At 37.9% G+C, this 14,246-nt stretch overlaps 1 protein-coding gene across 7 annotated transcripts in view; it reads right to left on the bottom strand.

Annotated features, from left to right (window-relative positions):
- The window catches only part of ARMC9 (armadillo repeat containing 9), a 78,224-nt gene that overhangs the window by 36,583 nt on the left and 27,395 nt on the right, over window positions 1–14,246 (bottom strand). For all 7 annotated transcript variants that reach the window (XM_088061018.1, XM_088061017.1, XM_088061019.1 and 4 more), the window contains 8 exons: window positions 13,773–13,863; window positions 12,786–12,909; window positions 11,148–11,287; window positions 10,267–10,343; window positions 8,194–8,268; window positions 7,036–7,126; window positions 5,670–5,731; window positions 1,007–1,111 (listed from right to left, as the gene is read on the bottom strand). In XM_088061018.1, the coding sequence (XP_087917144.1) occupies window positions 1,007–1,111; window positions 5,670–5,731; window positions 7,036–7,126; window positions 8,194–8,268; window positions 10,267–10,343; window positions 11,148–11,287; window positions 12,786–12,909; window positions 13,773–13,863 (765 nt within the window). The remainder of the gene's footprint in view (window positions 1–1,006; window positions 1,112–5,669; window positions 5,732–7,035; window positions 7,127–8,193; window positions 8,269–10,266; window positions 10,344–11,147; window positions 11,288–12,785; window positions 12,910–13,772; window positions 13,864–14,246) is intronic.

The following is a 14,246-nucleotide window of genomic DNA, read 5'->3' as shown; positions in this document are numbered from 1 at the left end:
CCCAGATGTCTGCCTGAGAGCCCCTTGATTTCAAAATTTTAATAATTCAGAGGGATGGGGGGGTCTATATTTTCATTCCAAGGGAGGCTCCTGCCCTCCCTAGCAGACACTTGTCTTCCAAAACTGAGACACTATCCAGTTCCAACCCCCTTAACCACAGGCAGGGACATCTTTCACTACATCAGGTTGCTTAAAGCCTCATCTAACCTGGCCTCAAACACTTCCAGGGATGGGGCTGCCACAGCTTCTCTGGGTAACCTGTGCCAGAGCCTCATCACCCTCACAGGGAAGAGTTTTTTCCTTGTACCTAATCTAACCTACTCTCTTTCAGTTTGAAGCCATTCCCCCTTGTCCTATCACTACATGTTCTTTTGAAAAAGCTCCTCTCCAGCTTTCTTGTAGGCCCTTTTAGGACTGTAAGCCCACAATAAGGTATCCCTGGAGCCTTCTCTTCTCCAGGCTGAAAAAAGCCACTCTCTAAGCTTGTTTTCACAGGAGAGGTGCTCCAGCCCTCTGAATATCTCAAATTAGTCACAGCACGCTAAATGGCATTCATACAAACTTTATGCTTTTTTTACTTAATAGCTTTTTGCTGCTTGAAGTAAAGCAGACAATACTTGATCCGGCACAACGCCTGCAGGAGCAGTTGACTTTTCAACTTTTCTTTTTTCTAAAATAATTTCAGACCAGCAGAATGTTCCAGTATTAACCTGCTCAGCCCTTTGTTCTGTGTGCTTACAGAGTCACTGGTGTAGCACTAGAACCCTAAGGCTGCCTGTAGCTTATTATTAAGCCACAGCCTGACCACCCCCTGTGAAAAGGTAGCTCCTTTCTCATATTGTTTCTGCTTCTGAGCATCAGCTCACACAGACTGTGAAAGATTCAAACTGCTCTGCAGGTAGCACCTGCCTCTTCAAGGACAAATTGATGAAAGTGGTGAAACTACTGAAGTAAAACACAACCCAGGAAATTAATTTATTTCAAGATTCTAAGGAGTAGTACTCACTCCCAAGTACTCGGTTGTTAGCAGCTTCTCTCCTGCAAGCTCCCCCAGCTGAGGCAGCAAAACTTCATCTTTGTCCAGATCAGGCTCCAGGATGTTACTGTCCTCCTGCAAGGCAACAAGAAACTCAGGTGTGCAAGGAAGCTTTAAAGCTGGTAATATGAGGCTGGTACAAAAAGCTTGGAATTAGTATTTCAGGATAAAAATATCATACAACAAGGCAACAGTCCTCTGTTGATTTTATTCCACAAACCCAAATGTAACCAACTTCAAGTAAAAACTACTGAGAATTCATTCTCCTCTGCCTATTTCTAGAATAACTATGGGTGAGTTATCTTTCATGGAAGCTCTGCAGCTTCTACAGATCAAAAAAGCCAGGAAATATTGAAGCTTGAGGGATTCCTCCACCAAACCAAAACCAGTAGTACAAGAACAAGACAGCATTTTTGCTTGTGTTTTGCTACTAAAAAGATTTCTCTTCTATCCTGCACAAGATATCCTAAGACAGATCCACTCCAGATGAAGAAAATCTTCTTTGCTTTTGAAACCTGTTGTGACAATAAATGTAAATGACTGTCAAAAACAGTAAATGAGAAGAAGTAAAGGAATCATTCTAAAAAGTTATAGTGCATAGTCATGTAGAGACCCTGGCATAAATTCCATTTAAAAAAAAAAAAAAAAGGCCACTGGACTCTGATGAACTCCAGAGCACAATGAAAATAAAAAGCAGTTTTACTTTAGTGAGATTTAGACTCAGTTTTAAATAGTCACAATCAGCTCTTAATTGCCTGGAAAGCTGGGTATGTGTGAAAAAACCCAGATGATGGCAAAAGGGTAAACACTTGTAGACTAGGCAACAATCATCTGTATCAAGCAGAAAACAACCCCCCATCCTCACCCCCTCAAGAAACCACACTCCAAAGTCCACAATATACTGTATTTTGTTTTGGAGGGAGAAAGTTGCAAAGCTCTATAAATAGATCTGGGGGGATTTTTTTTTTTTTTAAATATGGTTTCTTAATGCTGCCAATCCTGCTCCCTGACATTATTTAACCTACCAGGTAACCGAGCCTGAAAGCGTCCCCCCTCTGCCTCCTTGTACAAAATAAGGACTTTGCCCGATGTGCCATCACTCCACTGCTGAAATAACACAATTGGTGCCCTGTTCCCCACTGCTCACAGGCTGCAGCAGATGTTGGCAGCGAAGCCCGTTAATGTAATGGCTTGAAGACCTGTGATTAAGCTCTTTCTTTTGATGTACTCTGCGGCTAGAAGTGTATTTTCACACGGCAGCTCTCTGATTTTATTGCCAGGTGCTGAGTGACAGCAGATCAGAGGGTGTCTGATAAATCGTCACTGTACAGTCACCTCACACAGCTCCAGCCTGTAAGTAAACTTCTGAATCAGAGCTACAATATCACACATTCACTTTTACAAGCAGCTTTTCAAGATGGTCCAAGTCAAATAAAAAGTGAACGCAAAGATCAAATATTGAAGATAAATTAAGTTAGTATTTAACAGACCAGTCAAGAGAATATTGAGAACCAGGAAACACACACTGTGACTGTGGGTGTCAACACACCCCAGAAGGCTGACATCTCAAGGCTGGGTATGTACTCTAGGAGCCAGCGTATCCTAAGCTCTACACTAGTTAATTTAAAGCTTACCAGACAAACACAAAAGCCAACTTATTTCTGAATAACAGCACACAGAGTACAGAATCTTAAATTTATGAAAGTATGATGCCCTTGGAAATCCCAGAATTTTCCTCTAACAGGCTCAACTGCGTCTTGGCCACAGTGTTTAGGAGAAAGTAGTCATTACCACAAGATCTCCTCAAAGCCAGAAGAGAATTCGTCAACTCTAAATTAAACACAGATAAAAGCAAAAAAATGAAAGCTAATAGTAACAGCACTGGGAACATTTGCATGCTCTTGTAAACAATTAAAGCTGGAGAAAAACCTGCAAATTAAGGCTGCATGAGAGTCTTTTTGTTGTTTCTTAAGTTGCAAAGGTATAAATAAAGGTATTGAGCAACAAATCCTATTATCAGTAAGCAGTCTGAAAGCATGTCACTAAATTGGCAAAATATGGGCATATCCTGAAATGCATCAATTCTGTAGTAGTTTAAAAGTTACGTAAAAGCATTTTAAATTAATTAAATTAAAATAATTTTCAAATTTTCCAAAACTTTCTGTTGCCAGATCACAACATCAGATGTTATCACAGAACACCATTGAGAACAATAATTCACTGCAATTCCAAAAATACAAAAAGAGTTCCAAGCATTGAGGTAGTGTAGCCAACGTATCTTTGTTTATTTAACAAAGTAACAACATTATGCATTACTGCCATATTTGTAAACTACATTTTCTAAACTGAGGGTCTATAAAGCCAGACGTCCTTGTAGCAGAACAGAATTACAGTTCCCAGCAAGCAATAAGGATTCAGAAGGTGTTGCAATTAATATTACACCAAAAACAGTTTCAAACTTGGCTTTTCTTTTTAAGATAATGGTGAAGCTAATGAAAAACTGGAATTGGACACTGGTCTGTTTCAAAAGCCTACTGTCATTTTTTGAGTAAAATAATAAGAAATACCAGAAGTCCATTTTAATCACGTGATGGTCCAGTGGCAAAAATACATTTCAAAAGGATTTGAGCTAGAGCCTTTGCTGGGATTGTAAACAGCAGCAACTCATCTGGGTGGTAGGACTGACAGTATAATTCACCTTCCTTTCATTCTCAGGAACAGGTAAAGTGATGGAAGTGTTCAACATTAACATGCAATTAACTCCTTCCTGAAAGGTCTGGCATTGATTTATGTGTTTTCACAACAAAACACAGTATCCTTTAAAAAAGTATACTGAAGTTCAAGCAAAGGTATTATCACCTTGGATTCTCACCATACACCCAAGGTACTCAAAGCCTTGAAACATCAGTTAAAAGGTGCTAAGCAGCATTTTAAGCAAAGGGAAGTTTTAATGGCCAATCTCCAGGAAGCCCATCTTGCAGTACAAGCATTGATTTTCAGTTGGAGGAGTGGAAAGACTATAAAAAACTGACTTCAGAACTGCAGGAGGTGAAACAATTACAATAATCTAATCCTATAAGAAAAAAGAAAGTTTACTGTGTTCCCTTAGAATAAAAAGAGGAGAGCTGACTGTTAAAATAACACTTCTTTGTAGCTCTAAACTTAGAATTTCCACATAGCTCTAACTTTAGGCAAAGGGATTATTAATTCACCACCTATTGTTTCACAACACAAAATAATGGATAAATAATGCAACCAGTGCAAGGCTTCCCTGGACACTGCCAGGCTAAGGCTGGATCCTGCATGGTGCTGGACCCCACAGCAGCTGAGAGCACACCACACCTGTTACAGTCAGCATATCTGCATTTTTATCTGCTCTCAGATAAAAACAGAACAGAAGAAGGTCAACATACACTAGAAAACACATTCTGTCATGCTGCAGTACCAGGACAAATTTTAGACTTAGTTTTCCCCAGACACTGTCATTCCCATTAATGCGCAGTGAGATACTAGAATGTGGACACAACTGTCTAAATTTTATCTTATTCCTTGATGGCTCAGAACAAAAAGCTTACATTTTGTCTAAAAGTATGGTTTCCAGTGAATCTGCAGTTCTGCAGTAACACTTTAACACAAGAACATTTTGCAGGTCGCTCCCTCTCCATGTTGCTGACTTCTTCAGGGTAAAACATGCTATGAATGTATGTGCACACATACACACACCTAAGTATGAACAAATACTGTTTCCAGGACATCTACCATAGCTGTTCTTTTAAACTTCTCAAGTGAGACTTCTCAATAAAATCAAAAAATGCAGTGGGGTAGATTTCCTTAAGATACAACTCCCATGTAACTGCTGACACTGTATTTTCAAGCCTCCACCGTGCACTTACGCAGAAATGGCAACACCCCCAGTGAAGACTGGGTATAACATCTCCCTCACATGATTTACATCTTGCTTTAATTGTTACTTTAGGTGATCCAGTAAGTTGTGTTGTCTGCACCCAGGGCTCTATGAAGACAGCTTCTGAAAAGATGTTGAAATACCGGTATAGAATGCATTTATTAGCAGAGAAGGAAATACAAAGCTAATCAACTTATATTTACTATGATATAGTTTCTCATGCTTGTTTTATTTTATTTTCTCATGGGACTTATTCCTTATTTGTAATAACTGTTTCCTTTTCTTACATCCCAGCAATTTACTAAATATATTTCAAAGTTTTTAAACAGCAAATAAAATCACACCCTGAATAGGTAATGTTATTTTAAGAAAAAGTGACAATCTATTTATAAATTATTCTGGTAATATACTTTTTAACTGCAACCAATAGCTCTGCTTGAAAGCAAGATTTCTACTGCTACAGTAACTCATCTACATCAACTCATCAAGCTACAATCCCTTTAATTATCACAGAGGTGGTGAGTTGCCAAAACAAAAGAGTAGGACTTCAAATGAAGAAAAGGTAATGAAAATAGATCCAATTTTCCTGTTATTGCAAGAATAATTAAATAAACTTAAAAACCAAAAGCAAAACGCACCAGAAAACCCAAGTCCAGTTTATTGACACAAATATTTTCTTCCTAGAAGGTTAAGGATTTTTCTAAAATGTGTCAGAAAGCCTTTACTTACTTCCTCATATTCCTCTTTGTCGTCATCATCATCAGACACAATATTATCATTGAATGGCTCTTCTAGAAAGAAGCAAAACAAGAGGGTGTCAGTTAAGTTGCACAGGTACAGCTCAACAGAATCTCATTATTACCTCGCTTTTACAGGACCAAGATTTAACCTGCTTCACAAACAGACATGTCCTTTTCAGGACAACTACTGGAATAATTTGATCCTATAAGCATTCCAGAAATCACTGAAATCAATTGATATTTTAGAATATGACAGAAATAGAAACATTCTGGAATAGTTACTTTCTCATAAAATCCATGGTGATGTCTCACTGTATTTACTGACAAGACTTGAATGAAAGTGTGTGCACTTGCAAGTTTGTCTATTTTTCAAATATTTTTTAATAAGAGACTATTTCTCCCCACAAATACTTTAATATTACACTGTTTTTGTACATAAAAAATTGGTAGTCACGCAGAATACTTATTTTAACTTTTGAACAAAATTATTTCCTCAGGAAAAAAGTGGCCAGGCTTATGCTGGAAATCTGAAAACACAGCTTGTACTCATCAATGACTCAGACAAAAGCTCTTAATAATGCCATTTTCAGGTAGAAGAAGAGTGGTTCTATAACCTTGAAGAATAAATATCATAGAGTGGCAATACAGTGTTTAAATACTTTATTTATTCTTTTAAAAGCTAGAACTGTAAGACAGGGTGTGTTTTCTTTCCATAAGCCAAAGAGAGCAGTTCAACTTGTTCTATGTTTACTGAACAGAGAGATGAAACCAGAATTAATCTTCTTTTCATTATTTGCTCTCTCTTTCTTCAGTCTTCCTTCCAGTCATAGGAAACAGAAAATGGAATAAATATTCCACCTTCTCAGTCTGTATCAAAAGCATCTACAACTCCTATGACCCATCAACATACTCTCCCAAAAGGATGGTGTCTGCTCCCTATTCAGGATAAGCCATTTCACATAAAGCCACAACTCAATAGAGTAAGAGATGACCACAGACACACCTAGTCTCTAAATCCTGTTCTACAAATTTTTTGTAATTGCATTTTTTGCAGTTGGCAGCAGTCTCATTACCATCAGACCACTGACATGAAAGAAAACAGCCAAGGTAATTTTATTTATGGTCCCAAAACTTTGGCATTGTGTCTTACTCAGCCTTTTATTTATTCTTTATTACTACAATATAAAGAAATTTTTAAAATAGCTGACTTTCAAATCCTGACATTCACTATTCACTCTCTTTCAGACCATTACGCTATTGTTATTCTTTGAGGGTTCTAATGCCAAGTAAAAACATGACCTTTTTTATGGCTTTTGTGAAAGATTTAAAGCTCTGATAGCTGCATGCATTCTGACCTGAATTGAGTTGCTTGATTACAAATTCAATCTGTCGAACCATCTCTTCATTTCTTTCCTTGATAAAGCAGCGCAGAATTTCTTCCATTCCCTGGATGTAGCAGAAAACATTGGTAGATCAGTATTTCCTGTGACTACAGTGACAGAGATCTGTTAGCTAAAACATCTCTTTTTTTTTTTTTGTCAGGAAAAACAGAGGCAGTGTGAAGCAAACCACAGTGTCCAGCTCCAAGTGTTGCATAGACAAATGAATTACAGTGTCTAGATTGCTTCAGGGATTAAACAGAGACACGTCCATGATGAACAGCAAATTTTTATGATAGGCTTTTGCCTTCTTAATTCAGTACACAATAGTCATCAGAACAGGATAAAATTTGCATCCACAAAGACAACAGTGCAAGGTTCAGAGAAGGAAAGCAAAAAGCAGAACCAGCTTTGACTTTAAACCTGGTCTCTCTCTTTATGGCTCCTTATAGCCTTGATGTTGTGTCTTTAAGCTTTTAAGATCACTTTCAATCCTCTGTGCTCTGTGTGGCAGAGTATCTGACAACAATTATGTCTCCCTAAGTCTCTGGGTTAGTTTTTAAGATATAAAGATATGCCGCTATCCCAGGAGCAGCTTCCTCAAACACAGAAGTAGAAACAGAGTTGTTACCATTAGACTTTCACAGGAAATCAGTTCCTAGTTCTGAAACCTTCCTCCTTCTGTCTTTCCCAAAAAACCATGTCTATACCAGGCAGAAGGAAAAGCAGCAAGAACTCCTTTTAGTGGCTACTAGTGGTGCAGAATGAGCTACATAAGGGGAAGAAGCAGCAGGTGAGATGAAAGCATCTCCTGGGCCACAAGGAGTCTACAAAATGCTAGAAGGACACACAATCCTAAAATAACACCTTTAATTTATAATTCAGACAGAATCCTTCACACTACTGGGACTCCACTCCTGGGAAAAAGACCTGAAAATATGGCAGAAGTGCTTGAGACCTACATTCATATTTCCCTTAGGATCAAAGGGGAAGGGCCTCTTCTTGTGGGGTCCCTTCTGAAAATGCCCTGGCTCCCACCTCACAGCCCTGCTGTACCCTGCTCAGCAGGTCTCTGTCTGGCCATCTCTGGCAGAGGTGCTGGATTTTCATGCTATGCAAAGCAGCACTTCTTACCATTTCTTTGGCTTCTTCTCGGACAGAAGGGATGGCCAGAATACTGTACAGTGCTCCATTCACATATGACTGGACCTAAGAAGCAGAGATAATCATACCATGAAGAAAAACTCCTACATTCATCTCAGTTGACTATCAGCAAATATAAGAATGAAAGTGTAGAATAACTATAGTTCAAAGAGTTTAACTAAGCTAGACTGGACTTGTAAAAATTCCCACATGGGAAGCAGAGAACTTTTAGGATGAAAATATACTGTGATACGATTGATCTAAACCAGTATGCTGCATGCCAATTTCCCAAACAACCCCCTGCTTCTGATAATGTATTTTTGCAAATTGACCTAGCCATAAGGAAAAAAAAAAAAAAAGGAAAAGAAAGAGAAAAGCAGAAAAAGAAGGTTAGTTTCTGACAAACACTAACAGCAGTAGAAAAAACAAGACAAAGAACAGGGAAAACATCCTGCCAGCATGAACTCAAGATAGGCTTCAAGCATTGTAGCCTTAGGCAGGATGATAAAGCCAAAGCAGCTTCAAACATCCTCTCTGTTGCCTCTTACTGTCTTCTCAGGAGAGGCAAAATACTTGCCAGCACAAAAGCTCTGAATTATGGCTAGTGTAAGCCACCAGATCTGTCAAACTAGTTTTACCAGCACTTATATCACCCTCTCCAATAGCCAGTTACTTTTGAAGCACTAAGATTTTCAGTCATCTTCTGTCTGTACCTTTGGAACAGTGAACAATGAGCAGACCTGGGAGCAGGGGAAGCCAGGGAAGGTAAGGGACTGGGATTTACACAAGGATTACATAGCTTCTCAGGAATCTCTCCTTGCACTCAAGAGCACTGTATTCTAGTTTTAACTTCGATAGCAAAACTTCTGCCAAAGTAAGTGCAAAGTACATTGTAAGAATGCACCCTCTGAGAGAAACTTCAAAATAATTTTAAAGCACAGACTTCAACAACATGGTAGCATTTTCTAAGCATTTCAGTCTAGGGGTTGGTATTTTATTTTATATTAATATGTATTGTCTTAAACTTTCATCATTCACAAAACAAAGGCAGTGAAGGAATCCAATAAAGGTTTGTCAAAATTAATCAAAACAATGCCAGTGAAGAACTGATCTACATCTTCTTATGAATTCATAACACATGGATGAAACACTTTGTTGAAGTGTACTATTTTCAGTTTAAGTTATAAACAAAACCCCTTTATGATACAGTCATTGCATATAAAAATAAGACACCAGAATTTATATTTCATTTCTATTAGAAGTCTCCAAACTCCTTGCAAAATCATAATGGAATTATTCTAGAATATCCTGGTAAAAATTCTGCCTCCATGAATTCAGCTTTGTATAATATTTGTCTGCATTTCTTTCTGCCTTAAATTTTACTCCATGGTTAAAGAAATGCCCCTCTGCAGCGACAGCTGAAGCAATGCTTTATGTATCAGACAGCAGTTATCGGAGTGATGTGCCAACAAGTATCAGGTAGAAGTAAATAATAATTTTTAGCATTTTCGTCTGAGGTGATAAGATGCAAGTGTGCCCTGAGAGAGAAAAGAAAGGGATCACAAAAGGTTAAAGTAACAGTTCACAGGTCAAGTAAAGGGGAAGATAAAAAGTTATTAGGGTTTGAATGTCACAAGTCTACTATTTCCTTATAGCATTCCTTAAAACTACAGCAAATGTGTTCCCTGCACCTCATGTTTTGTGTAATGGGTTTGCACCACACATTGTTAATCTCATGAACGAGCTAAGCTTGAGGTGATTCGGTGCACGACATTTAAGCAGCATCAGAAACTGTAATCAAGCACATGGACTGCATGGTAAATATATCCAAAATCTTCCATTCTTAGCTGCCAACATTCATTAAAGCAAGACATGCTTCTGTTTAGAAAAACTTCTGCTCAACAAAATAAAATTTACGCATTTGTGAATTTTAGGAAAAATTCATGCAACTTCAAACTTCATGCAACTTATAAAGGAAACAAAACCAATTTATTTTTTACATTTTTTCCTTCTTTAATTTTTCTTTCTACCTTTTCATTAACACAAAGTTTGCTGTACAAATACCTTAGGATTCTCATGGTCAAGAAGACTAGAAAGAACTCTGAGCATGTGATTTGGGATACTTGCACATATTTTCTTCCCTGCAAAGACAGAACACATAAATATGTTTGCAAAATAGAACAGATTAGAACAGGTTTCTTTCTTATTTTTTAGAATCAGTATTAAATATAGTTTGCACAGAGCAATACTATTTCTTGTCCCTGACAAATGCTGCTCAGCATAACTGAATTGAAATCAGTGAAGTTACTCTGGATTTATGCAGTTGTAGTTTTTGTGTTGTTTATGCAACACAAAGGGGATTTAAAAAAATTAACAAAGGCATTTTTTTGCTTACAAGAAGCAGACAATTTTTCACCCTTACCTTACTTTCCATTTAAAAAGAAGTAAATTTAATTTAAACTCTTTTTAAATCTCTTGGACACAGACAGGTTTTTTTTTTTCTTGGGGGAATCTCTGCACTTTCGAAGCGAAGGCAAGGTGAAGGTTAAACTCCTCACCATTACTCCTCAACCCAGTTCTTTCTGTTTACAAAGAAACCTCTTACATAAAGTTTGCAAAGTGTCCTTTGAAAAGTGGACCTGGAATGTAGTAATGGCAGCCTTCACATACTAATATGAAAAATAATCAAATCTTATAGGGTGCCATTGCTTGTTTCTTTGCTTAATTCTTTAAAATTCAGTGAAGCTAATCTCCCACAATTGGAATCCTAGGGAAAATGCTTAAAAGCATTGATTATAACACTAAACATCTCTGGTTGTGGTCCCTGCTGCTGACTGCAGTCACTTGAAAGAAACCTGATAAAACAGGAAAAAGAGATTCACAATCTTCCCTATCTATATATACACCTATATATGAATAAGGTTGTCATTCAAAATGTAAGACACCTGCACTCCGCAGACAAAGATTCATGAGCAAGGCAGCACAGTACTCCAGGTTGTAATCAGACAGACAATCTGGGTCTATTAGAACATCAACCAGCCAGAAAATGAGCCCATCTTTGATCATTGCCGACTGCAGTGTACGCCTAGGATTAAAAAACAAAATTAGATCACAAATCACAAATGTCAGATCACAACATAAACAGCTTTCATATACATTTATAGCTGGTACAAGCACATTAGTCTGTCAAAAAAAAAGATAAATCCCTAAACTACCCATTTTGGCAGAATCACTAAACTAAGTAATTAACAAAGCCTGAACAAATTGAAGATGCAGATTCCCATACAGTTAGAGGACTAAAACATTGTTAGATAGATTCAGGGGATTTTGTCTTTTGTTTTATTTTGTTATTTTTAAACCTGTGGACTGCTGAGGTAAATTTCTTCATTGTTTTCTAAGGCTTCTTACTCCAGCCAAAATGGCATTTTTAATTGTCTTTTAAAATTGGTTTAAAAAGCCAGCTACACACAACAGATCCATAAAACAAATTAATTACTTCTGTCACAGGTAGCCATAGCACTGTAGCGCTTTTGTACTGTCGATGTGACAAATTTGATTTTTTTGCTTTAATCTATTTACACTTTTCTCTAGAGATTCTTAAATCTTATGTCCTTTAACTCTATTTGTAGTTGCCTTCAAAGACTATGCTGAATGAAGTGCCAGGTGGCCAACTGTGACCTACAATAGAAATTCTACACTTTACAATAGAAAAAAAATAAAATATGTACAGGTAGACAAGTCTTACTAAAGAACAGCATTTTTAATAACATTATTTCCAAGAGGCATTATATTTAAATTGCAAAGATCAAAACAGGTGCTTTCCTGGCTTTGGTCCTGAAAGCTCATATGTTTTTTAGTGCTGGATATTGCAGCAGGTCTATGGCATGGACTAAGCAAAGTGGGGACATCTCACCACATAATAAAAAAGTTTCCCTTATGTCAAGTATTTGGAATTAACCTGCCATAAGATTGCTACTTTCTAGAAAATAAAAAACATCCAAATTTTCAGTATTCCTCCTAATTGCTGTGAAAACAGAGTTCCTAAGCTTGTATTTATTTGATAAATAGAGCATACCCTTTACTGCTTTTGCATATTTATTTTGTGGTGGGCACTTGAGTCAGACTACTAACGCAAAAGTAAGAAAAAACACAGCCCATGCATAGACAGCTCCAGGAAAGAGGGTCAACAGGATAAAGATGAAATCCCTGAAAAATGTTTGCAGAAAGGATAATGAAAACCTTATGCTTTGGAGTGTAAGACAACTCTTTTTTTTCCATGTAGGATCGTCAGAGCATTCTACATTAAGATTTTCACCTTCTTCAGTTAAGGAACACATACAAAGCACACAAGGCTGTGATAGGAGATGTACATTTACTTGAGCCTTGACAGCTGGTAGGAAGACAGGTTAATTCAGTCAGCAAAACTGAGTTCTCCATAATAAGTGACATTGCTTTCATCAGCCATCAGGGGTTCTGATGATTGTTAAGGGAAAATCAAGTGCTCTTCTTTCCTCCCTGAACAGAGCCTAACTAGCCTGCATTTCCCCTCCTGCTGTCACCACCCCACGCTGTGCTTTCATCACCTGAGGCTGAATTTCTGCAGAGCACCCAGAACATTCTCCCATGTAAGGGAATCCTTGTCTTCAGCTTTCAGTCTGTCCTCCAGCATTTGCAGCAATGTTGGGTTCTGAGAAAGGTAGGCACGACCTGGTGCAAAAGGCGATGAAAGAACAGATGCTGAGATAGCAGCTACGACAGACAAGCTCCTGCTCTTTGGAAAAGTAAACAGGATTGACCTCAGCTTCCTCTTGACAAACCACAATCTTGTGCCAAGATCCAAACAAACCTGCACAAAGTTGTGTAGCAGACCAGTTGCTTTCAATCTAACACCTGGGGTGTTACAGGTCCACACTTGCCAAATCAGTACCACACAGAATCCACTTTGAGTATATGCTTTTTGATCTATCAGTTTTGTACAATCAAGGCAAAGAACAGAAATGTCCCAGGAGCTTGGGAAAGTCAGGTGCCCTCCTGCTACTGACTTCAAATGAGATTTCAGCGCTTAGCAATACTTACCTCCAAAAATAGCAACAAACCAAGAGCTTATTTGGGACAGGCAGAGATACAAAGCTGGATATATATGTATCTGGATTGCTACCAGTGATGCACAAAGGTTTACTCAGGGGAGGACAAGGAAAATGCAGGAGCCACAGTAGTTAATATTGCACAGCCTGGTAGCAGGTCTGCCCACAGGACCCCTAATTAATGGGGATTTTTCTCTTTCACCCTCATGGAGAGACTGAAGACTATATTAAAGGCAGCATCTGAGTAAGCTCCCACATGGATCACAAACCATCAAAACAAGCCAGAAATACTGAATACACAGTGTCAAAATGAAAACCTTCCAGATACTGCAAAGATGTTTTGAATGCATGTAACAAAAGATAGTGAATACCAAGGGTGCAAAATAAGGCTCTAAATCTTCTCATGCACTGACATGCACTTGTGAAGCACCAATAAGACAGCATTATATGAAAATGCTATCTTATTTTCTGCAGTGAATCTTTTACCTTCTGTCAGTGAAGCAAAAGCATTGATGAGCCTTGCCATATACTGTCTGACTACCTCACTCTTAGAATATAATAATTGGAGGACACTTCTCTGAAAAACAAAGCACATGTTAATAAACCACAAAGAAGGAAAACACAAAAGTTAGTCTTCTATAATGTTTTAAAAGCTTCACTAAACTTACACATAAAAAAACTAACAACCCTTAGAATGCATATCGAGTTGCCAATATGAGGTACAATTTATTTTTTTATTGGCAAGGGGGTGAAGGAGAGACGGAAAATGAACAAATAGGTAAATTACAGCTTCTCAGCTGAGTCTGTTAAAACACCAGTAAACTCTACGGTATAGAGTGGAAGTTATAATGAGCCAACACACTCCAGTTAAAGCTGGTACCTAAAATTAATATTCAGTCAGTGACCAAAAAAAGCAACTTAAGTTTTGCTGATGAACTTAAGTGCAGTTAATATTACCTG

The sequence above is a fragment of the Pseudopodoces humilis genome, chromosome 11 (assembly GCF_049639895.1).
Source record: "Pseudopodoces humilis isolate 2021_Gansu_Grassland_sample_001 chromosome 11, ASM4963989v1, whole genome shotgun sequence".
In the NCBI taxonomy this organism is placed as follows: Eukaryota; Metazoa; Chordata; class Aves; order Passeriformes; family Paridae; genus Pseudopodoces; species Pseudopodoces humilis.
The sequence above is the reverse complement of the archived record's forward strand: the minus strand, read 5'-3'. Positions and strand labels throughout refer to the sequence as shown.